General features: G+C 38.2%; 1 protein-coding gene across 2 annotated transcripts; it reads right to left on the reverse strand.

The window, feature by feature from the left end:
- Positions 1–511: 511 nt before the first annotated feature.
- Positions 512–20,618, reverse strand: LOC146361776 (up-regulator of cell proliferation-like). Of its 2 annotated transcripts, none has more exons than XM_084921993.1 (4): positions 20,382–20,618; positions 14,603–14,669; positions 13,947–14,012; positions 512–11,251 (listed from the first exon to the last, which is right to left on the reverse strand). In XM_084921993.1, exons 3-4 carry the CDS (start codon positions 13,951–13,953, stop codon positions 6,558–6,560), a joined length of 4,701 nt encoding a protein of 1,566 aa, XP_084778119.1. In that variant the 5' UTR covers positions 13,954–14,012; positions 14,603–14,669; positions 20,382–20,618; the 3' UTR covers positions 512–6,557. The 2 variants fall into 2 exon arrangements, with proteins under 2 accessions (XP_084778119.1, XP_084778121.1); XM_084921995.1 differs by having other exon boundaries at positions 14,588–14,669.
- Positions 20,619–24,915: the final 4,297 nt, after the last annotated feature.

Below are 24,915 nucleotides of genomic sequence, written 5' to 3' on the forward strand. Positions count from 1 at the left end.
GTGTAAACAACAATGAATGAACCCTCTGGTGTCCACAACACTGTTTTGTCTTTAAAGGACCATCAGGAGAGGTAAAGAACACATTTATTTCTTTTTTCTCTAAATTAAAACAGCTGAAGGTTAAACAGTGCTATGGTGCAGGCCATTACCATGTATTTGAATTAATGGCACTGTAACAGTATCCAAAGGTTGTTCTTAAATCAAATAATCAAAGATTGGCTTTTTAGTAAGACGTTCCTTTTTTCTGTTTCTGTGCCTACAAAGTTATCACAGCACAGAAAAGCCCAGCAGAACTTTTTGTTCTAATTAAAATGTACCTTTAGAAGATCGCCATTTCATTTGGCTAATTTGGGTTCCCGAATCTTAATATTAGGTCTCTGAGTTGAATAAGGATTTCTGCACTGAGCAAAGACTGTGGATTTTTTTCCCCTTCATTTACTTGTTCTGAAAGAGATCACTTTACAGCCGGTGCTGAGAGGAGGAATGAATGCAGAGATCAATAACACTTTCAACGCTTTCATTGTAAGTTGCATGTACAGTTTTAATGAGCATAGGCATGGCGTAGGCGTATTGTAGAGAGAGAGCGTGGAAAGATACAGACCCTCTTCTTCAATAGCCAATTTTCAGCAAATAAAATGACAAAATATCAACTATTGTAGACAAATAAGTGAGCATTGAACTTCTTGTTCTTCCTCACCACAACAAATTCATAATCCAACATCCAAAAGAGAGAATTTTATGATTCATTTTTGAAAGAATAGCAACCACAAGGAAACTAGGCAAAGAGCTTTTTGTTGGATCAACATACAGAGCAATAATATCAACTTGTTGTCAAAAATTAAAATAGAATAGAATAGCTCTTTATTGTCATTGCACATATACAACAAAACTGTCGATACAAAATCTGTGATCTGTGTGCAGCCGGGCTTGTTGTCATGGCTTACATGGAAACTTAAAGGATTTTACTTCACCTGTGCTTTTCAAAGTTAAAATGCTGGCTGTAAAAACAGTTTATTGTCATCAGATTGAGTCGAGAGACCAACAAGCATTAACTACAATTAAGAGACTTACCATATTTTTTTCAAATAGCATGCAGACTAATCCCCCAAGAGGGGATTTATTTGCATCATTTGCTTTCTCTTTGCAGACTCTGTCAATAGCACTCAAATCCTTCGTGAAAATGAAACGCTGAACAAAAGAACGCCAGCAACAAAACTAATGCAAAACAGAGTAGGTCGTTTTGCAACTTAGCCACAAACCATCCTTTAAATAAAACACATCTGCAGGACAGATTTCTAATTACAGCCTATTTAACAGTGGGTTAAATGAAGTGATATACTGTCTGTGACAGCAGGCTCAAGGCTGCGAGGTGAATCGATACTGCTGGCTGTTGCTGCTGCTGCTTCTCTCACCGTGGAGGAACGGCACCACAGGGGTGCTCTCCCAGAACTTTAACTTCTGAATATCTGCATCACTGTGTAAGTGAACCGCCTTCAGCAGCCCCTGTTGTTTTGAATAACGCAGCGCACCTGAAAAGCTAGGCGAGTCTCACTTCCGAAGGGCCTAACGTGCAGCAGAAACAGACTGGTCAACAAAGTTCAGCGTTGAGAAGTTTGGAGAAAAAACATGGGCTACAAAGAGAAGATGGCTGTTTTCTCTGGGAGAGAAGTGGGGGTCATTTCAACTTTATTGAATTCTGCTCGTATAATTTATTTTTGCAAAGTTCAATAAGCGCAAGTATAGAGAGAAAGACGTAAGCTGGCAGGGGTACACATTGACACATACCAGTCAATAAAACGGCGGGTGGTGACTACATAGACACAAGGCATTTTGAAAAATGAATGTTACTCTTTGAAGCAGTAGGTCCCAGAACACCATGTAAGTTAGAGTTGCTGAAGCTGCTGTTTGTTTTCAATTTGCGCACCAAAGTCAAAGTCTTATTTTATGCTCCACTCATAGTGTTATTAATTTATTGATTAAAAGAGGCAGGGTTCTCTGGCCATCTGAATGGGAGTTGGCAGGGACAGGAATCGAAGTAGATGTGTTTGGCATATGGCTCAGTGTGTCAGCCCGCTTACATCTGCAGTGGGGAAACAAACAGGGACACAGTACAGCTCATATTGAATAAGGGTAGTGAGCTGTCATGGCTCTGGCTCAGTGGCCTCTGAGGGAGGCTGAGTGGCTATTTTTAGGGATATGGTCAGCGCAGGGGGAGGGGTATTGAGAACTTCCACTTCATGGTTTTTTATTGACCAATGCCATTAGTGTTTTACCAGGCTGACGGCAGAGACAAGAAATCAATAAAGGTCACACTATTTGTGCAAACTAAAAAGTTACATACAATTTAACTTGCTGGCTTTTATTTTGCTGCTTGTTAACCAGTCTGGACCCTGAGAGGGAGGCAGCCTAGCTTGAGCTGTTCAGCTTGGGAAGTCTTTGAGGCCCGAGGGAGACAAAGGCAGCTCTGGGAGTCATTTTGCATTCTGCGAGCTCTTGTAGACGTACAGTCAAGACAGACATACTCCTACACTCATAAACACACACGCCACCCAATTATCCAAATTCAGCATTGTTCTCCAGATTGACTAACTCGCTTGCATAATAAGCAAACACCGTCCATGTGAACGCGCACTTTAAAATGCTGCATGCTGTCTTGTTATGAGTTGATGTTGGTGAGCAAATTAGGAACTTGACATCACAAAGTGTGCATCACTTTGCTGTCAAGAGAAAGCTCCTCTCTGCTCGGGCTGGCTTGGTGATTGCAGTTGTGGGTTAGTAAGCGGCAAGAGTAAGATGTGTCCCCCGGTGCCTAATTCACCGTTGCATTCTGGTTATGCATTGCAAAGCACGCTTGTTCAGCTGTAAGATGTTTTTCGAGAAAATTAGGGTGTGATGTGATGATGGTGTATCACACTTGAGACAGTTTTATGGACCAGTGACTTAACAGGCTGATGAGATGTGATAAGAGCTGGTTGAACTGCGGAGCTGGGGTGATGCACCTTTCTTTACAAGCCTTAGATCCCTGGAATGAAAGTAGCTTAGAGCTGTTTGATATTAATCAGTTATTCCAACAAAGAAGGACATTTTGGTTTTGGTTCTGTTGCAATCATTAAAAGGGTCATCTGTGTCAAATAGCCATCCATCCACTTACTTTACTGTTCATCTTACCAGGTTTACACTGGGATATTTTTGCAGACACTGGGCGAAGGTGGCGTTCTCACACCCAACTAACACAGACAGAAATACCACACAAATTTAGAAATGCAACCTAACATGCATGTTAGTGGACGTCAGGAGGGAACTGGAGAACAGCCACGCACCCACAGGAAGAACATGTAAACTTTCCACCAAAAAGGCTTTAGCCAGCCACAAGGTCGAAGCCAGCAAGTATTTCCTCACTGCAAGGGGACAGGCCTAACTACTGCAGCACCGTTCTGACTGTGTGTCAAACGAGATCAGGAAAATAAGCTTAAATGCGTAAATAATTGAAACAGTGATATATTTTTTAAGATCTAAAGTAGAGATAAGTGCTACTTCACTACATCTGTTTGCTCTAATAAAACTCCACAACCCGAAATGACAAAATAGTAAAGACTTGCACATGAATTCTACAATCTCAGTGAGCATACATAATTATCCAACAGAGCCAATTTAAAAAGCAGCCGAAGAGTACACACCAATTTCCTTTTTTCATTTCCAGTTAAGAAAGGCCAGGAGTGTAATCATTAGGAAAACGAAGGAAATGAGCTGCCTCTTGGAGCCGTGCTTACAGTAACTAGCTGTCTAAATAATAATTACATCAACCTCCCTTAACTCTCTGTAGAATGAGCAATATAATTTTTAACAGGAATTTAACAACAACAAAACCATATTCATTCTTTTACATCGTTACACTAGCAAACACTCTCCGCTTGCGAGTGAAAAAAGAAAAAGAAAAAACACCCCTTCCCTATTGGTGTTAGAGTTTACCATGTCAGCCAATCAAAAAAATGATATGGCAACATATGACATTTGGTTGTTTAGGGAGAAGGGGAAGTTTTTAGGAGTGACACCCGCAACGGAAAGCGGGCAAGCGAAAGACAGAGAGAGCGCGAGTTTTCATATGTGAGACATTAGTGACGTTTAGCGTGTTTGGAGGCTATAGTTGTGTAGTTATTGTTTTGTATTGTGTGTCAGTTAGACTGCTGAATTTCATATTTGCTCTAAAAAAGCGGTCAAAGGCAGATTCCAGTGTAAACGCTGTTCCCACATGGAAAACTGGACTCATGCACCTCCTGCTGTCAGACCTGCAGGGTTTAGGCCTGTGGTGCTCTCCTCTGTCTTATACTGAACACAAACTGCATTTTTTGGACTGGCACAAATAATTTGTGTGCCTTCTTATTTGATGCAGCACACCTGATTGTTCTGTAAATAGATTTAAATGGTTATATAAAAAACGCCTGAGGCCTTGGCTGCATTTTTAGGTAAATAGTACCATATAACTTTGTTGTTTGCAAAACATGTGCAGAATTTTTAGAAATGTACAATTTCTATTTGCATTTCAAGTTATGAAAATGATTCGTTAAACATGTTTGTGGGTTTTACAGTAAAAAATATAACTTTTTTCTACTCGGATTTTGAATTTTTTGTCTGAATTTAGATCAACTGTGCTAATATAGTATACCAAAATGAAAAAATAACTCAAATTTCAGATATTTGAGGTTGTGCTGAAAATAATGATACCAAACAAGGCAAGAAAAACATATTTTAAAGGTGAAATATAGAGGTAAAATCAAAAGTAGTCAATAACGGCCAATTATACCCTGGACCCCAGAGGGTTAAACCTCAACCAACCACCCAACCACATGACGTTGTGTTTTGTACTGACAGAAGATGGTGTTAAAAGTGTTTTCCCAAGCTGTCGAGTCTTGTCATGTTCCTCTTCTGCTTTCTGGTATAGAATTTCTGGTATAGAATTTTTATAACATAATTCACATGGAGTGGCTCTCCTGGATATGCAGTGAGAAATTCTTCCTCTTTCTACATGATCCACCCCTCGTCCAGGGCTTTTACTTTGTCTTAACGTTAAATGAGTTGGAGAGGAACCACGGCTTAGGATTGGCTCTCCCCTTTGGCCCTCGGTCTGGTGTCCAGCTCATGTTTCATCTCCTTCAGTCAGGCATCTCCCTGTGAAGAGAGAAGAGCAAAAAAAATCCTCCCCACTTAAACACACACAGCAGAATGTATTCCCTGTTCAGTATTTTTCCACTAGCCTGGTGTTGGATAGGTGTGGCACTTTCTTTCAACTATATATTCTATATTCTCCTGGAAAACATAAATGTGTAATACGCTCTACTAAGAATTCAGTTTTAAAATACAAAAGCAATGCCAGGTCATACTGTATTTCTGAAGAGATTTTGTTGAAACAGTATGTTTCAAATGTTCAAGCTTCAGACCTACGATGACCTGGATGACTGAGAACCTTCACAGACAAGAGACAAAAGACTCTTTCTGTGGAGTTGTCTGTTTCCCCCAACTTCCTGTGATACAATCACCTGGCTGTTCAATGGCTTGAATGTGTGAAACATTGAGACATGCTAAAACCCAGTGGCACCAAGGCATTATACAATAAAATAATGTAAATAATACATAAATAAAAGAAATTCCTCTACAAAAGACAGTGTTACACCTATGCCAGTTTTTGCAAACAGGATTCGAACCACACATATAAAGACACGTACTTAAAGTGACTTATGTCAGATACATGTGGGATTGAACATAATTTATTTTTTGTTCAAAACATTAAAAGTTATGCAACAAAAAAAACAACAAAACAACACTTCATGCATATCACTGCCATTTTGAGATCCTGTGCTATATTACTTAACACTCTACAATGACAAAGACTGTAACAAATACACTGAGTCATGCAAACCATCAGCCCAGTCTTCACTGCAAATGTATGCTAGTTGTCTTGATTTTGCATCTCTTTCTTCAATTTAGAAATGCTTGACATTAAAGAAAATATTGTACATTTTAAAACAGTGAACAATTTTGACTAGAAAATTAAAAGAATATTAAAATAAAATAAAAACTGACTTAATATAACGAATGATTCCTTAAATATTCATCTTCATTGATATTTCAATGAAAAACTGTTTTTCTAAATTCTGAAAAACTGTAATATACTCTGATGAGAAAACTTTTAGTTGTAAATTATCTTTTAATAGGTAAAGTATGTAAATGGTTGGTATAATATCTCAACACAAATAAAATTTGAATGAATGGGCTTTTTCTTTTTTTGTTCCAGTAGAATAATACCACATAAAGACTCAAAATCAAAACAAGACAAGTTTTAAGCAGAGTAATTTTCTTTTAAGGTGTTAATTACAAAATCATGTAAAAGTGAGCAACAATAAAATATATTTTCCCATATTACATTATTGTAAGTCATAGTAGCTAATGTATATTGATCTATGTCATAAAAACAAACTGAAATCACAATATCTGACAATGTGTTCTCTGCGCTTGAAGAATAAGAGTTTGTAGTTGCTAATTTCTAGTTCTACTTTCTCTTACTAGTTGCGAAATGACATTTTCAGACTTTTTTCTGCCTTATCTTTTGTGATCTTTTTCCAAGTTCTAGGAATTTTAGCTGGTTTTGCATGAAATACTTCAGCAAAGGCAATGTTGTATTTTGTCATCACATATTTCCAGTAGTTTGATGCCTCAAGGCTCCCATCTGGAACGATTTTCCAGTCTGGGTAAATGTCCTTGTAATGTTTATAAGGGTGAAACTCATTCTTTGTAGCATTGCAACAAAAAACCAGTTTACTGTTCACACAAGATGTGCATGTTTCGGTGACAAGTTCCTGTGTTCCATTCACATTGTATTCACCAAGACCCTGAGGGCGATGCATTGCAGCAAAGTGCTCAGTATGGGCTGCTCCTCCTGCATTACAGGGAACGTTGCAGAATGGACACTGTTTGCCACAACCAATCAGTTCTTTGAAAAGTTCATTCTGGGGTTGCACATGAACATGCTGTAGTTTTATTTCAAAGTTCAGTCTGTGAAACTCTTTTCTAAGATCTTCTGCCATCACCATTACACACTCTGTGAGCCAGTGAGCAAACTGTTCCTTGTCAGCCTTGTTCAGGATCATGAAAGCACCAAGAGCATCCTGGGAAATGACCAGTTTATCACCAAGTTCTTTACAAATATCTTTAACAAATGTCTTCAAGTCATCACTTTTTCCTGTTTTGGCCTTGTTAATTGCATCATTTATGCTTTTGATACATGACTGGAGATGTCGGTCCTCAAACTCAGATATTTTGGACACAGTTGAAAAGTGCTCCACTATTTTCTTTTCTATCACTTCTTTTACATACTCCTCATAATTCTGAATATATTCAAGGTAGTGCATAAATTCATCCTTTGAAAGTAAATCCAGTAAAACTGAATACTGGAAGGACATTCGTGTGCTGAACTGTTCACATGTCAGCATTTCACCAATGATATCATGTCCTAGAAAACAACTGACATAGTCTTTGACAGCAGGCTTCAAACACTGGTTGGTGAATTCTTCTGCCTTCTTCTGACACTGGTCTCGTTCATGAAACACATCAATGAAATCATCACGAAACTTGTCCTTGTTTTTAATCAGACATCTATAGGGATCATTTTCTTGGATGAAATCTTCGTGCATTTTCTGAAACTCTCTGGCTGCAAATCCACAGATGTGCTGTTTTAGAGAAACTTCAAACTTGATGTCTGTCTTAACATCTGTATTGTTATGTAGTTTTGTATCAATCATGTATAGGATCTCCTGGATGTAAGTATCTGAGTAATTGTTTTTTCTTTTAACCTTTTCTCTCACAAACTGAGTGCAGACATCTATGATGCTGTCAGCCAGTTTTTGTGCAGCCTTTATGTGATCTGGAATTTTTAAATATGTAGCCACTCTGCCCATTGCATGTGCAACTTTGTGCAATATTTGTTCACTTGTATATTTGAAAGGTTCTTTTCCACAATCTTGTAGACTTTTTTGACATAATAATTCACATGCATGACTCCCCTTGTATGACAGATTAATTCTCAGGTACTGAGATACACTGGTGAAGACATTTGTTGTCTTTTGTTCAGAAAAAGAAAGTTTCTTCAGAGTTTCGCTCCACATCTTGTGAAATTCTTTGTCCAGTTCTGTGTCTCCCATTTGTAAATTCTTTTTCCGACATTCATCAATTAGTGCACAAACTGCCTTCTCAATCTCTTGTGTATGACTTTTTTTTATTTTTTCAATTTCTGCCATTCCCTCCTTGATTTCTGCTGCTGCTGTGAGCTGATTAAAAACACACCTTTCCATTTCTTTTCGAAGGCTCTTTGCATTGTTTGAGAATTCCTCTCTGTATCCTTCAACCAGATAAACATGACCCTCTGTTTGCTTGAAATACTTTGTCAGATTTTCTAGAAGTTTTGTCTCCCATGTGGACAGCACTGTGGAGGCTTCACTTTTCAAAGATGTGAGAAATTCTCTCATGTCAGAAGATTCAGATTTTACAGCAATTGTTCCAAAATTGGAAATTCTAGTTTCTGCGTTTGTTACCCAGGTGTACATTTCTTTTTTGAATTCCCACTCCCATTTGTTGAATTCTGTGCAGAGTCTCATGTATGCATCAGCTACGAGGCTGTTTCTGAAGCTGAAGATAAAATTTTCATGCTTTACTGCAGTCCACAGGCTTTTCATCCACTCGTTAAACTCCAAGATATCCTTAACAGATGACTCACAGGTTCCCAGCAGTTGGATGATGTGTTTCTTGAGCTCATATACAGCCTCACTGTAGCCTGCATTGACTGGTGCCATTGGTGGGTTTCCATTCCAGAGTCCAAGAATGTACCAGTTCCCAGTGTCTGGACTGTACTCCATCACATCAGTGAAGCTCTTGTTCTCCTCTTTCTTTTCCATTTTGGCTGCTGCCTGGGTCATCTCATTCAACTGTTCCAGGAGCAGTTTCCTGTCTCGTAAGTTCTTCTCATGGGCTGAAACACTGGAAACATTCTGGTGAACAAACACACATTTAGGCTTTTTGCCCACCTCCTTCATCCTGAGAAAAGCATGCACAACTATTTGTAGGATGTCCTTCATTTCAGGTGAATTCTCCATTGCAACATTAACAATGGTGATGTCACTCAGCCCCACAACAAGTGTAGCAAGCTCATTGTCGTGCTCATAGCTATTATCCAGTTGTGCAAGTTCTGGTGACTTTAAGCCCTCAGTGTCAATGATCAGCATGAAGTCACAGTTTAGGACTTTTTTCATGTCTTCATTGATTTTGATGAGCAACATAAAGGCACCTCGAGTACATCGACCACTGCTGACTGCAAACTGCACTCCAAACATGGTGTTAAGGAGAGTGGACTTTCCTGTGCTCTGAACTCCAAGAACTGTGACTACCAGGATCTTTCTGTTTGGAGACACCAAGTCACTGAGCTGAGAGAGAACATCAGTCACCCATCTGAGAGGGATGTTGGATGCATCTCCATCTACAAGCTCAAGAGGAAATCCATCAAGCAACAACTCTGCACACAGTTTGGGCAGATGCTGCAGCTGTTGACGTGCTGGATCTGTTTGTGGAAGGGACAGTGAAGCTTCATAGATCTGACCCATTTCACGGAAGAAGTGTTCAGTCCCCAGTGAGCTGTTGGAAATTTGTTGGTCAATTTCTTTGATCTCCTCTTTGTTCTCAGAGTTCTTGCATTTTTCTTTATATTTCTCCCGAAGTTCAGACAGTTTTATACGTGACACGTTATCGAGGTTCATTCGCATCCATTTCAGGAAATAAAACCTCTCTGTTCCTGGGCTTGATATTGCATTGGTGAAACATGACATAGCTGTCAACATGTCATAAGAGTTCTGCTTTTTCCGCAGTTCTTCTTTCTTCAGATGAAGATCACTTTTATAATCTTCTATATTTTTTGATCCAACTTTTTGAAGTCGAAATTCTTCCTTCTCTAAGCAGGTCAGTTCTTTCCATATTTCACCTTGTCGTGGAAGCTGATCTTCTTTGTATTTATGGATGTCTTGTATTTCTCCAGTGATGGCGTCAGCATTTTTCTTTGCGGTCTGGCACTCTGGAGAGTCTTCATCAACCAGGATTCCCAGTTCATGTGCAAAGTCTGCCATCTGCTCTATTGCCATCTTCATATTTGAGTTCTCAACTACATCTCTGACTGTTTCCCTCAAATCTTTTACAAAATCAGCATAATTTTTCTGTTTTGTCTTAATAATGATGTTGTTCTTAGTCAAACCCATTTTAGTAGCTACTTTTTTCAGAGCATCTTTATTGAAGCTTTTGCTTTCATAGTTACCCACTAAGAAGATCTGGGCCTTGTGGTGTTGGTTGTGAAGTAGCCTGCGATCAAACTTAGAGTCCAAATGGTCAAAGAACACAAAAACTGCAGCAGATGTCTGACACAGAAAGGAGTATTGTGTTTCAAAAAATTCAATGTCTCCACGAAGGTTAGCTACAGCCACTGGTTCACTGAAAATATCAATGTTTGTGTTTCCACAAGGAAGATACCAAGTAATTTCAGTCAGTCCGTTGGATATTCTTCTTGGACTGTCACCACACTCCATGTTGCGATGAACAAAGGTCTCATGGTACTGCTGAGAATCGGTTAGAAGCTTATTGAGAATCTCTGACTTGGACAAGGCGCACTCACCCAGTCTGACAAAAGAGATCATTGGAAGTTCAGAGAGAACGATTCTGTCTTCAATGAAGCCCTTGGACTCTGACAGAGACGGAGGTCTGTACTCCTTAACAATGTCTCTCATGGCCCACAACATGAGTGTGCACTGATTGGTGTCACAATTGGGAAGCAGCAGAGGAACAGAGAACTGACACATGGACATTTTTAGTGCCATTTCTTGCTGTACAAAACCATCAGAACACAGAAAGAGAGCAGTGATTATGTCGAGGGGGTTTAGCTTGCCACCAGTTTTTGGGCTCTCAAACAGATCATCAAGATCTGAGTCTGTGTTCTCTGATTTATCAGCACAATTCGACCCACAATCTGATATATATGTCACACTCCTAGCTGTTACATTAACCATCATCAGCTTCTTTAAAAAATGACATGGGAGGTGAGATTTATACTCCAAAGAGTCATCAAAAATGGTCTTCCTATTAAGAACAAGTATTTCACTGAGTGATAGCTTCGTTCTGTAGTTCTGCTCCAAGCCAAGATCCTCCAGTAAGCTCTCCAGGTGTGTCTCTGTGGATATAGGGAATCAAATGATTGTTGGGTTTTTCTCTGTATGTATTATTGCAGGGTGTACCTTACAATATAAAGTGCTTTAAGGCAACTGTTGTTGTGATTTGGTGCTAAATAAATAAAGTTTAATTGAACTGAATGAAGACATTATATCCAACTCAGTTTCCAAGTTTTTGTAGCTCATGTTGGTTCACATAGCCAAAGTTATTCCTTGTTTAGTCTTCTTTTTATTAGTTCAAGTTGGGGGGAGGGGTTCTTGCTTTGTTTCAAGATACAAAGGTCGTTGTTGGGTTGGGTATTTCTCATGGGCTACATTTAAATTTAGTACATGTATTATGTTACCAACCCATTGTGGAGATCAGGGAAATTATTTTGCTGCTATTGTTAATAATCATCATCATTACCATTGCATTAATAATATAATCTACAGCATTGATATTGCATTCAGATGTTTAAACATATTGGCACCCAATTAGCCTTTATTACAGGTACAGTTATAACCACTTTAAACTGTTGAGTTGAATCTATAATCTTAAATGCTTTTGAATGCTTGTTATAATCTTAAGTGTGTATGTGCTGAGTTTGTTGATTCTGAGTACACTCTGTGCAAAGTCAGAGTGACAGGAAACTGCAGGTTTGCAGAGCGTGCTTTTGCAGAAGTGAAACCGAAAGCAGAGTCTAAGTGCAGGTTATTCTGAGGAGCTGTTTGGACGAGGCTATTTGAATAACCAGGTTATTCAAATTGTCTTTTATACTTTTATATTCTTTTATTAAGCTTTTAGTAGAGGTTCTTGATTAAAACATTTATTCAACATATTACATATATGAGAGTGGCTTCTGTCTCTCTGTCTGGTGAGAGGTCAGGAGCTAGTCGGCGAGGTGAAATAGGGTGCAATTGTGGTTAGCACACAGACACACACACACACACTCAGTTAGAGAGAATCATTTATAGGTGAAAGTTTAATCATGTTTTGCTCGGGGTTGCAAAGGAGCAGTTTGTCGCAGAACTACTGCTGATGTATCAAGATGATAAGCGAGCATCCGGCAGTGACAGGAAGTACCTGCCGTGAAGACGAAGACAATGTTCTTTTTAAACTGTGTTAAAAGTCATTGTGGTTTTGATCTGACCTATGTATGAAATGGATCTGACGTTGAGGGGGCGTCATTAAATTCAAGCCCTGATGGTATAAAATATCTGTTTATGCTTTGATTAAGTCGGAGATCAGCCCGGTCTGCGAACGGAGCTGGTCTTCCCACGCGTGTATTTCATTAAAATCAATTGGCTGACCAAGCTCTTGTTGGACCATGGTTGTTTGTACTCTCCTTCCTCAATGTTTGAACCTTAACACCATCTTACTGTTGACTCGCAATCAGACACTTTCTGTATATTTGTACTTAAATTTTAGCTATTATTTTGGGTAAATAAAATTGTTTAATTCTGTTTACCATTTTTTATGTCTGATACATTTAAAAATAACATTTTTCATTTAGTTAGTTTTAGGATTTTTTTAAGTTTTAGAATGCATTTATAGATTTGATATAAAGTGTTCATCACTCACAATTCAGTAATATATCAAATTTGAATATCAATATCAGAATAGCGGTGGGATTCTTTCAGGAAGTATGTAGATTTTATAAGGTTACTTTATATTTACTTTCTGTAATCATTTTGGGGATATCATCTTGTTTGCTGCAGCATATCTGACTTTTTTGTTTGGTTTTTTTGGAGTCCAGGACACTAAAGCCTGGAAGTGGGAGGGGTTGCTTAACCTTGATCTGTTAATGATGGGTTAGTAAGTTTGGCGTCTGTGTGAAAATGAACTTTGTGCCATATATAGGCCTCAGCATCTGTGGAACTTGTGTTCCCAAGTGTGTGCAATAAGAAGGAAAATTTTTATGAAGCTTTATATTATTTTTTTCTTTTTTCTCCAAAACATAGATTCGGGCCTTACGGACATAGCTGAGACGTTACATGCTTACAGTAACTGTTGCTTGCAAATGTGTCTTCAGTTATTCTTTTGTTTTTAATCATTTGAACAGTATTTCCACAGTCCTATACATGTCATTTTTTCATGTTTCCCCAATGAAGAAACAAATTAATAAAATATTAATTAACTAACTAAATTCATAATCATTTGAATTGTTATTACTTTGTGTTTTAGGAGGCTACGACTCTATCCTTTTCTTTTTAACTGAATTCCTTTGTTAGTATACTTTCTTAATTTTCTGAGATATTTTGTTGTATGATACTAAAATAATTTCCCTGAGTTAAATGTTTTTATACAGTTAAATATAACATTTAGCATAAATAAAGTACTTGTTATCTCATCTTTAGGTACATTTTACTTTGGTGTGCAAGGATCACACCAGACTTGCTTAAGTTTTTGTCCTTCATTTCTTCATTATTCTGGGATAAGTTTTCTTCTTCTGGTTTGCATTTGCTAGCGACTGCTATCTGTTAAATATCTGTTAAAACCTGATTGAACATAGGTTTTAGGCTTTGAGTGTAATACCAAAGACCAGAGCAATTTTCCTTTTGAGTACACTGGATAAATGAAAATATAGTTCAGTGCTTACTAACCTGTAGTTTGCATGAAGATCTCATGCAAAACCTATCAATTTTGCTCATTTGTATGTGCTTTTAAGTAAATTGAAACAAATTTTACTTAAATTCACTTTTATTCTGGCATCTTACCTGTCATTTTAGCGGCAATGTCTGTGTTAACATCAGCTAAACGTTGGGGTATTTGCTGATCAGAAACTAAAAAAAAGAATTTAATACAAGAATTATTATACTGTACACATGTAAAAAAGAAGAAGAAGAAAAGAATATTAGGAAATAAAATAAAATACTGTGTCAGACTTTCTAGAAGCTTTGTACCCCGTGTAGACAGCACTGTGGAGGCTTCACTTTTCAAAGATGTGAGAAATTCTCTCATGTCTGAAGTTTCTTGTTTTATTGCAACTGTTCCAAAATTGGAAATTCTTGTTTCTGCATTTGTTACCCAGGTGTACATTGCTTTTCTGAATTCTCACTCCCATTTGTCGAATTCTGTGCAGAGTCTCATGTATGCATCAGCTATGAGGCTGTTTCTCATGCAAAATCTATCAGTTTTGCTGATTTTTATGTGTTTTCAAGTCTTGAAAACACATTTAGTCTCTAGAGAGACTAACTCCCTCTTGATATTAAACAATGCTGTCTTCACTTAACGGCATGGAGCTGTGGGTAAAATAATAGTAATGCTGTATTATTATGCTGTATGTATATATTAATAATATTTATAGTTAGATGTTCTTACAAAACATTATTTTGTATTATTTATTTCTGTCTTGTACCTAGTAGCTGTTTACCTCCACTCTGAGTTCAGAATATGACCTCCCAAGGCTCCAGATTATGAAGGCAGCTTCTCTCCAATGACTGTAATAAGCACAAGTAATTCTCAATTTATTAAACAAGGACTATTTCATGTGTCACAAAATTCGAAGCTTTTAAAAACACTGAAAACTTCCTTCCTCTCTCCTGGGTCATGTGAAAGATTTATGCATACACATCACAAAAACAACTTAAAAAATCATAAAAATATATGAAAAAAACATGTGGTAGTACTGGCCACCTGTGAAATTTGATTGAAACATTGTTTATTCTAAGAGACATTTCATGGTTCTTAACCAGCAAAGTACATAATGTCTGGCATCACGTACAAAATGCCTAAATGAAGCACGTGTGTTTCATGTGTATGTGTGTTATTTTGACTTAACAGTTGTCATTTCAGGAGTACATAGACTGTTGACTTATAACAAAAATCTGTGTTGTACTCTAATTTCCCATGCTGTGACATGCACATGGAGCTGTTAATGGTTAGTTAGAGCATTCTAATCTTTTTATTTTTGTTATTTGTACTAATTGTGTTAATTGTTAATTGTCTCTACCTTACCATATTACCTTACCTCACAAATTTTACATTATGTTTTATATAAATGAAACTGAATTGCATTTAACCATTCAAGTACATTTCAATTGCTTGAATAAAATGTCAGTACAAATTATTGATGGCACAAATTTGTTTGAAAGGGCAAAGAGGGGTATGCATATGTGCAAGTGTATCCATGCATTTCAGTTTCATATTACCATATTACCACAATGAACAAGGCCAGTTCAAACATACATCGGCTGTATCCCAATTCAGGGTCTGCAGCCTTAAAGGCCGCATTTTAAGACAGATTAAGTCACAGCGACGCAACGAAGGCTGTCCCAATTCAAAGGCTGCATGAAATGAGTCCTTCAAATACGTCCTTCATTTCCCCGGATTTGAAGGATGGGTTGGTGTAGCCTTTATGGCCCAACATATCCCAGACTTCATAGCGCGACGGTGGGTGTGGTTAATTTTGCCGAAAAAAAAAACGGCGGACGGCTGAAGCGGAGCAGCCAAAGAGTAAACTCTTAAAAGTAAGTCCTGAATATTATGTCACTTATTTATGTGCGAATGTTTAATAATAAGGAACAAGAAAACATTACTGTTGGCCACATGTCGGCAAAGTTATGTGACATTAGTGATGTTTGTACTTTCAGCTTTTACTTGCTTTTAAAGCCTTTACTTTGAAATATACGCCATTCAGTAGTTGACCTTAACCCTACAGAGAATGTAGGGCTGCCACAAACAATTATTTTGATAGTCGGCTAGTCACCAATTATTTTTCGATTAGTCGACTAATTAAATCATGTCCATTGGACGTAAAACTTACAGCTTATTGCATTAGCATGCATCTGCGCTTATATAACTATCATTAGCTTACAGCTTGAAGTGTTTAAGGTATATACTAGCTAAAAATAAAGACAAGATGATAGTTTATTAAACTTTTAATGAATTTTGCAGATTATCTCAGTGGAGTTTACTAAACTCAGCCATCTGCTCCTTGCCATCTAAAACATAACAGGACACTGGAGTAAATTCTCTACCATCTCAAACTTCTGTTTAATCAGTTGTCTGCTTGACGTTTATTCAGCTGTGTGAAAACTGAAACTTTAATCTCAGCCAAACCAATTTACTCAGGAACAAATAAAACACTGAAAAAAGCCAAACAATAACAGTTTTAAGTTATCTAAGTGACTAATATATCATGTTTAACCTGAGTAGCGAAAGACCGCGGGGGTTTGAAAACAATGTGCCGGGAGTCCGCTGTTCTCGCCGGCTCTAGTGAGCCATGAACCCCAGCTAGCTATCGAGCTGGTGGGTAACTATTGTCTCCAAAAACGTTGGAGCACTTTTACCAGTGGTGTCTAGATAAACTGAGCAGATATTTGAAGTTTACACAGCTACATTCTCGCCTGAAAATATGTTAAAAGTTTATTTTGTGACCCAGAAAGAGTAATGACAGTAATATTAAAAATAAGTAGCTGCCGCCATTGTTGGAAACTGGAATTGGCTGAGCCATGCTAAGAATTCTGGGATAGGTTGGGCCACAACGGATACGCCCGACCCATCCTTCAAATCTGGGGAAAAGTAGGACACATTTGTCGGCTGCATTTGCAGAAGTCTTCGAAATTAGAAAGGCTTCATCACGTCGCTGTAACGTAATCGGCCTTCAAATGTGGCCTCCAAAGGAAGCGGCCCGTGAATTTGGAACAGCTACGATACCGGAGTTGCTTCTTCTTCTTCGGGGTTTAACGGCAGCTGGCAACCTTGTACATGCAGTGCTGCCATCTTCTGTTTCAGTCCGTTATTACACTCTTAAATCCTACTACTTATTCCTGCGTCTTTGAGGATCTTACAAGGCTTTAAACAACGCGTCGACTAAAAAATTTGTCTTTGACAATTTTGATAGTCGACGTAATCGTGACTAGTCGACTAATTGTGGCAGCCCTAAGAGAATGTGATGATTTTGTGGAATTTGTCAGTGAATGCTGCTTGGTTTGCAATCCCGAATATCACGGCAAAATGTTATATTACCGCTGCCTCTGTTCGGTGGTGTCGAGCCAAACAGACTTTAACGTGTGTATGAACGAGCTGATGGTTCACTCGTTAAGCTGAAAGAAAGATGCTTTAATCACAGGAGTCACACATGTGTCCACTGTACCATCTGGGAACTCTTCTTGTTTCGTAATAACACAAACACTAAATCCTCCTTCTCTTGTGCTGTTTTGTAGCAGTGTATACACCTGAGACTGTCACCTGTCTGTCTGTCCTGCACTCTCTCTCTTTTTCTTTCTCTCTGATTGTGGAATAAAAGTATGAATATGTGTTTATAAGTTACACTTGTGTTTGAATCCTGCAGCTTATCACACATTTGATTTCCATGTGTGACAACTGCAAGTGTCCAGAGTGAGGACAGACTGAGGGACCCACTGCTGCACATCATCTGTGAGGCTTTGCACCCCTGATGATCCACCAGGACAAGCTCAGCAGTGTGTGAGGAAGAGGATGAGGAAGAGCCAGCAGCAGCTGACAGATGGAGAGAATAGACAGACTATTCCCTGTTTGTGAAGGACTGCTAGAAAAGTTTAACATAACTAATTGTCTGTCCTGAATCAGTCTTATTAGGTAATGTTCAAATAATTTCATCATTCCAGTGTTTTCAGTGTGGGAGAAAGTACTCAGGGCCTTCAAGTTACACACTATGAAATGCAGCAACAAGTTTAATATTCAGAAACCTAAAGTATGTATCAGCAGCAGGATGGAGCTAAAAATAAATGTTTGTTTCAGTTCTATGAAGCTTTGAGTATTTTGGATTAGTAGCACTGCTGTGTTTGTTGCATCATATTGCTGTAATTGTTTATATGCTTTATATATTCTGAGGTAAGTTGATCTATAGTGTTACATCATATTCTATAAGGATGTTATGTGTTTGTATACTTTCTGCCCAGTTTGACCCATTTAGCAGAAGTCAGCCTGTTTAAGGCTCTGATATCTATTCTGTATGACTGAAAGCAGTTATGACATGGTATGATTTTCTCACCCAATAAAGGAATATTTCATATATCAGTCTACTCTTCATTCTATCAGAAACAGTTACCACAGCTCGTACATTTTCTTTTTACACATATATGTAAGCATTGAGCCAAATTTAGTAATGCCAAAATATTAAACGGAAAATTGTCTCATATATAATACATCTATATATACACTGTCAAAGATGCTTATCTTTGAGTGCAGATTTAAGGTGATAGGAAATATAAATAACTGCAACTTGAATCTTTACTGAAGCTCAGTGTTTGACACAGAGTTCAAGTTCACTGCTGTAATAGCTAATAATGATTAATATAATATTGGCCATATTATATTTACATTACCAAAGTGAGATGACCTTAGACTCATGAACAACATTAGCTAATTGTTAAATACTAACTAATCTTAAAATGAGTGTTCAGTACAGAAATGAAGCCCAACAATCATGTTTTACAGTCCTGTGGTCTCAGCCTCAGATTAGGGCTGCTACAAACGATTATTTTGATAGTCGACTAGTCACCGATTATTTTTGCGATTAGTCGACTAATCAGATCATGCATCCATTGGACGTAAAATGTACAGATTATTGCACCAGCATGCATCTGCTCTTATGTAACTATCATTAGCTTACAGCTTTAACTGTTTAAGGTGCTAACTAAAACTAAAGACAAGATGGTAGTTTATTAAATTTTAATGAAATTTGCAGATTGTTTCGGTGAAGTTTAATAAACTGCTTGCTATCTAAAATATAACGGGACACCGGAGTATATTCTCGAGCATCTCACACTTCTGATAATCAGTTGTCTGCTTGATGTTTATTCAGCTGTGTAAAAACTATAACTTTAATCTCAGCCAAACCTATTTACTCAGGAACAAATAAAATACTAAAAAAAGCCAAACAATAACATTTTTAAGTTATCTAAGTGACTTATATATATTTAACCTGAGTAGCGAAAGACGGCGGTGGGTTTGAAAACGATTTGCCGGGAGTCCGGTGTTCTCACGGGCTCTAGTGAGCCTTGCCCCCGGTTAGCTATCGAGCTAGTGGGTAACAGACGTCTCCGAAAACGTCGGAGCACTTTTGAAAATATGTGGTGTCTTGATAAACTGAACAGATATTTGAGGTTTACACAGTTACATTCTCGCCTGAAAATATGTTAAACGTTTATTTTGTGACCCAGAAAGAATAATAAGAGTAATATTAACACTAACTAGCTGCCGCCATTGTTGGAAACTGAGCAGGGCCGCGCTATGAATTCTGGGACAGAGCTTCTTCTTCTTCAGGGTTTAACGGCAGCTGGCATCCTTGTACATGCAGTGCTGCCATCTTCTGTTTCAGTCCGTTATTGCACTCTTAAATCCTACTACTTATTCCTGCGTCTTTTGTGATCTTACAAAGCTTCAAACGACGCGTCGACTATTAAATCAGTCATCGACGATTTTGATAGTTGACGTAATCGTGAATAGTCGACTAATTGTGGCAGCCCTACCTCAGATACTCATCAAATCACACAAAGCTCATGTAGAAACAAACAAATATGAACAAAATATGTTCTCCTTCATTTCTGTCAAACAAAGCTGTATATTGTTTTATGTATTTTAATAATAAAGGCCTGTATAAAGGAGGGTCAGCTTTGACTCACAAACCAAGTGCTCAGCCAGACTAAAAATACAGGAAGTGCAGAGCTGCAGAGGCATATTAGTAAAAAACAGGAAACCAGGAACAGGAAACTCGCCGAGAATGCGAGTCCGTAATTGCGTACTTGAGAATTGAGAAAGGGCCGGAGGCTAGACCATCCCATTTCACAAGCCTCGCAGTTCCGCCATTAGCTGTCTTTGAGTGTGTGGCCCTTGTGGGCCGTTAAGGCTGCCTACTTTAAGGCTGCAGACCCTGAATTGAGATGCACACCGCTCAATGCGAAGCGAATGTGGGGGCGGGCAGTTTGTCCCAATAAGTGATTGTTTGTCCCCACAAGTATACTAGCATGCCAACTTTCTGTACTCACAAAGACGTGTAAGCATATGCACACACACACACTATGCACACAAAAGAGAGCACTGTTCTTACTGGAAATATGTTTCCTATTGAAATGCATTACTTTCAAACAAACAAACACATGAACGAACAAACAAGCAAACTAACTTAAAACCCAAACAATTAATTTGACATTATTTCACCTACTTACCTAGCACTTCTTCGTGTGCAGTTTCGTAGTTTATCTATACGGGGCCAATGCCCCCTTAAACAAACGTCCTGCCCCGTTAAGTCAAACTTTTAGAAGTTTAGAAAGAAAATAATAGATTACCCACAAACTGAATATGGACAAGATTTACTACAGAAACTAAAAAATCTGCTAGAAAAGGCACAAATTAAATGATAGGTTTCACGTCTCATCCGCTCCTTGCCTCCGCTCCGTGCACTGTTTGTGCGCAGGCTCACACAGCACTCGGCAGAGAATTCCCCCTCCCCCCAGCTAAACATCTATGCGACGTATTGAGTTTTGCTTCCCTTTGGTCATTTCCTCATATTTTAGGCTTTCTGTGGTAATCTTATAGCTTTCACACTATATACTGCAAGGTATACACTGTATCACTGTTTAAGTGTGTACTGCAGATTTGGAGGGTTTTTTAAATAGTGTATATAATAGCTAAATATATGTTTTCCCAGAAATAAAACTCGTCAGATGAGTCTTTTATACTTAGTTTAAAGAATGTTTAGTTACTTTGCTGTTGATACAAAGTGTTCATCACTTTTGATTTGTTTTGTAATGTAAAAGCTTTAAAAATAAACAAATAAAATGTCACGGTCCTGGGTCATTGGCCCAGTGTTTTGTGTTATTTGTGATCATTTCCAGTGTTTAGTGTTCTCTGTGCCTCCCTTATGTTTGGTCTCTGTGTTTCTTAGTTGCTCTGTCTCCCCTGTCAGCTGTATCCCCTAGTCAAGTCTGCGTCTCAGTGTTACGTTTCCTGTTTTACTTTGAAGGTCTGTGTCCTAGGTGAATGTATTGAGTTTTGCTTCCCTTTTGTCTCGTCATGTCTGATTTCTCCCAGCTGTGCTCTCCTTCTGTGTCTCATTCCCCTCGTTATTCCCCAGTGTATTTAAGCCCTGTGTTTCTCTGTGTCAGTGTTGTGTCCTCCCTCATGCTGTGTGGTTTCTTGTGTGCCTCTTGGTGAAGTTTAGATTGTATTTCCCAGTTTACTTTAGTCCTGTATCCTTTCTGTGTGGCAGCAATAAAGCTGCATTTTGAGTTATTCCTGTGTGTTTTGAGTTCTGCATTTTGGGTCCTCTTCCTGCCTGCACACAGCCAAATCTTGATATAAAAGCTACAAAAGCATTTCTTTAAGTTTAGTTTCTTAGTTTTAGTGATGTTTTGATATGTTAATTTTAGGGTTATCAGCTTGTTTAAGGGGACCTCAGATTTAAACTGCACCCAGGGGGTGTATTTATTTATATTTCATTCTAATTGTCCCTGCTTACTTTCCGTGTTTTTACTCTGGTTGGTTGGTAGCAGTTCATTTTGGCACTAAACAGATCCAGTTTGTGGTTTCCTCCAGCTGAATTGGAGGAACTGCTTGTACTTTGTCCATGGAGGAAGTGAAGCAGACTGTTTTCTCCTGCACCAGTCTCTTGCTGTGCATTATATGTGTTGACGGATAAGAGAAGGGACAATCATTGAAAATAATTTTGACATATTGTAGATTAATTTTATCACCCAAAATTGCTTCCCGGAGAATCCTGTCACCCACTGTGACTGCAGTTTTGTTGCAGAGGAGAGAAATAGTCAGCCTGCAGAGCAATCATGTCTCCTAATCTGAGTCACTGCTGTGATCTGAGTAGCCTCAACAGCCACCTCAATTTCAAGATTGCCTGGACTGCTGCTGTTTTAGTATTGATACAATTATCGCTAGAAAAACATCATTAGATCAGCAGATTACATGGTGTTCAAGCTGCTCTTCCACAACCTCGGGTCAGCGGTGACCATTTTATTTGTATGCAGAACTGCCCATTTTGCAAGCAGATCTGCCCTTCCTATGTGTGTGTATATGATAAGTATATATGCCTGGAAAGAGAAAATCACTGCAATGTTACAAGTAAATCATTGCAATATTGAAACAGGTGAAATGGTGCACCAAGGTTTATGTATGAAAGTGTTTCCAAACATCCTTTTTAAAAAAGAAAATACAAATCTGTACCAGAACAGTAGAAATTACAGACACTATAAACAACATTTTATAAATCCTTATAAAAGTTGGTCATTGTGATTTAAAAGAAGTCGACAAATTTTCTTTATGCTCATTTATAGGGCATTATTTCAAGGGACTTTCCACCAAAACACAATGACATGTAACAAATGATCACCAACTCTAGTCCCAGTTTATACTTGCACATTATAACCACAAGGTGGCAGTCGTGGTCCACTTCGTGCTCCCCTCTGATCCCAGTCATTTGAGGACACCCATGTCTAAATAATGACTAACCTATGATAAATTATTGATACTTCCCCTAAAGCTGTGTTAGGAAAGCCAAAAAAGCAAATCTTAGTAGCTGGCTCTGTATTTTGGCGTCCTTCGTTAGCTGATTACTTCTCTGCTTTGGCACAGTCTGTGCAGAGGAGGCTTTTGCACAACTTTTATGTCAGGGAGCTTCTATTTGGTAACAGTAGGGGAGACCGGGGATAGTTGTAACATTTTTGACATTTCTGTCTATAAAGTGGAGCTCTTTCAAGGTAGTGGATTCAAAATGGAATGCAAAGTATTTACATGTCTCTGCTATTAAATAGTACAGCTATTTTCTCTGCAGCTCAATTACTCATTGCATGGTATGGTCTCAAACACAAAGAGTGAAATGTTACAATTAATGCCATAGTCTGGGTTAGTTGTATCCCGGGGTGAAATGTAACACAATGAAATAAGGGTACTGACAAAACATTAACATGTAATCTTTTTTATTCAACACATGAATGCACTTAGAGCCATTTATGTAGCTGTGTGTGTGTGACAGAATGCAGAAATCTAGCTTTTGAACATATTCCAACCCCCCAAAAAAGACAAATTATGGAATTTTCTGCAACTGAATATTTCATTAATTTTGGTTGGTCTTCCTTGAGTTTGGCCTCATTGGCCCAGTGGGCATTGTAACCTACAACTCTTGCACCAACTTTTGAACATAACAATGAAGCTGAAAAAATGTAGTTGTGCACCAGCATCACAATTCCATTACTTTTTATCATGGCTTACCTTGGTGTGGTTTGCAAAGTGCTTCAGAAAGATGAGGAAATCTGTTTCTTGCACCCATCCTGATTTATTTCCACTACCACTACTTCCTAGTGGTCCATCTCTGACAAAGTGGCCTGTATAATGTATGCGTGGGAACACAAACAGTGGAGAAATTGTGTTGCCAATGGCATTAACCGCATGTACTAAGGTGACTAGTGAACCTCTCTCTGCTGATGTCATTGCCCCAACTTGTTTAATATAAGTTAAAGTAATAGTGCGGTAAGTTGTAATAGGGCTGTTCGATATAATGATATATACCTGATGACGATATAAAAATGTCTGTTTCATTTTACGCTATCATTTATTTCGTGGTGTCGCAAAATAAACTGTTTACGGCAATATTTTTTCATCGTTTTGATGGTCACTGTAGTGGCTATATTAATTTCTTAAAGTTCTCTCTTTCTCTTATATTTAATATAACCACACTTCAGACGGACAAGCGCCTGTTTTTATGCCTTGTGGTTAGCAACAACGACGGTCACACCATCGCGTGTCCGCTTGTTTATGTTCCACATAAACCTTTCACAATAAAGCTCAAGATCCTGTTTAGACTTTTCAAAATAAACTGAATCACGTGAAAGAGCAGATTATTTACGGATGAGAAGTAAAAAAGAGCTGCCAGGTGCTAAAAAATAAACCTTAGACTCAAACGTTAGAACAGGCTTTTCCCCGCAGCACGCCGTGTAATAAATACTCACAAAGAAAACGGCGGCCGTTACAACTTACGTCTAAAAATGTATAGTTTCATACATCGGTTAAAACACTCGACTCCAGCTACATGACGCGCAGCTGGAAACACTTCCCGCAAGTCGAGCTGCACGAGATTCACAGAATTTACAGAAAATGTTACATTTTTGTGATTTATATCGTTATCGGGACGATAGAATTCTTATATCGGGATATGAGATTTTGGTCATATCGCACAGCCCTAAATTGTAACATTTGCATTATTGTTACACCTAACCCAGACTGTTGCTGTTACAACTGACCCAGACTCCATGAACTAGCTAGGATTACAGCCAACGGCTAAAAAATTAGCACTAAAGACCTACACAGAATATACAAATAACATAATTTAAGTTTGATGAGTTTAACTGCAAAGCAGATAATGCTATTAAAAATTGAAAGAAAGTAAAAAAAAAAAACTCCCCTACTCCGCAACATATTTTGAGGAATATACTGTAACTACCGAGCCAATGTTGAGGGCTTCGAGTCAGTCAGTTTCAATTTCTTGGTAGGCCTAGCTAACAACATTAAAAATGATAAGACATGTGTGAAAAGATTCTGCAACACTCTCAAAGTGAACTAAGCTACTACAAAGGTTTCTTCGGACTACTAAAAATGTGCTACCACGTGGAAGGATAATAGCAGTTAATGTTGTTTCATTTTTATAACTTTTACAGCTGTTTTTGTGCTGTTAGGTTTGTCCAAACTGATAAAAGG

The sequence above is a fragment of the Perissodus microlepis genome, chromosome 23, assembly GCF_051167445.1.
Source record: "Perissodus microlepis isolate ML-2025 ecotype Zambia chromosome 23, ASM5116744v1, whole genome shotgun sequence".
NCBI classification, from domain to species: Eukaryota; Metazoa; Chordata; class Actinopteri; order Cichliformes; family Cichlidae; genus Perissodus; species Perissodus microlepis.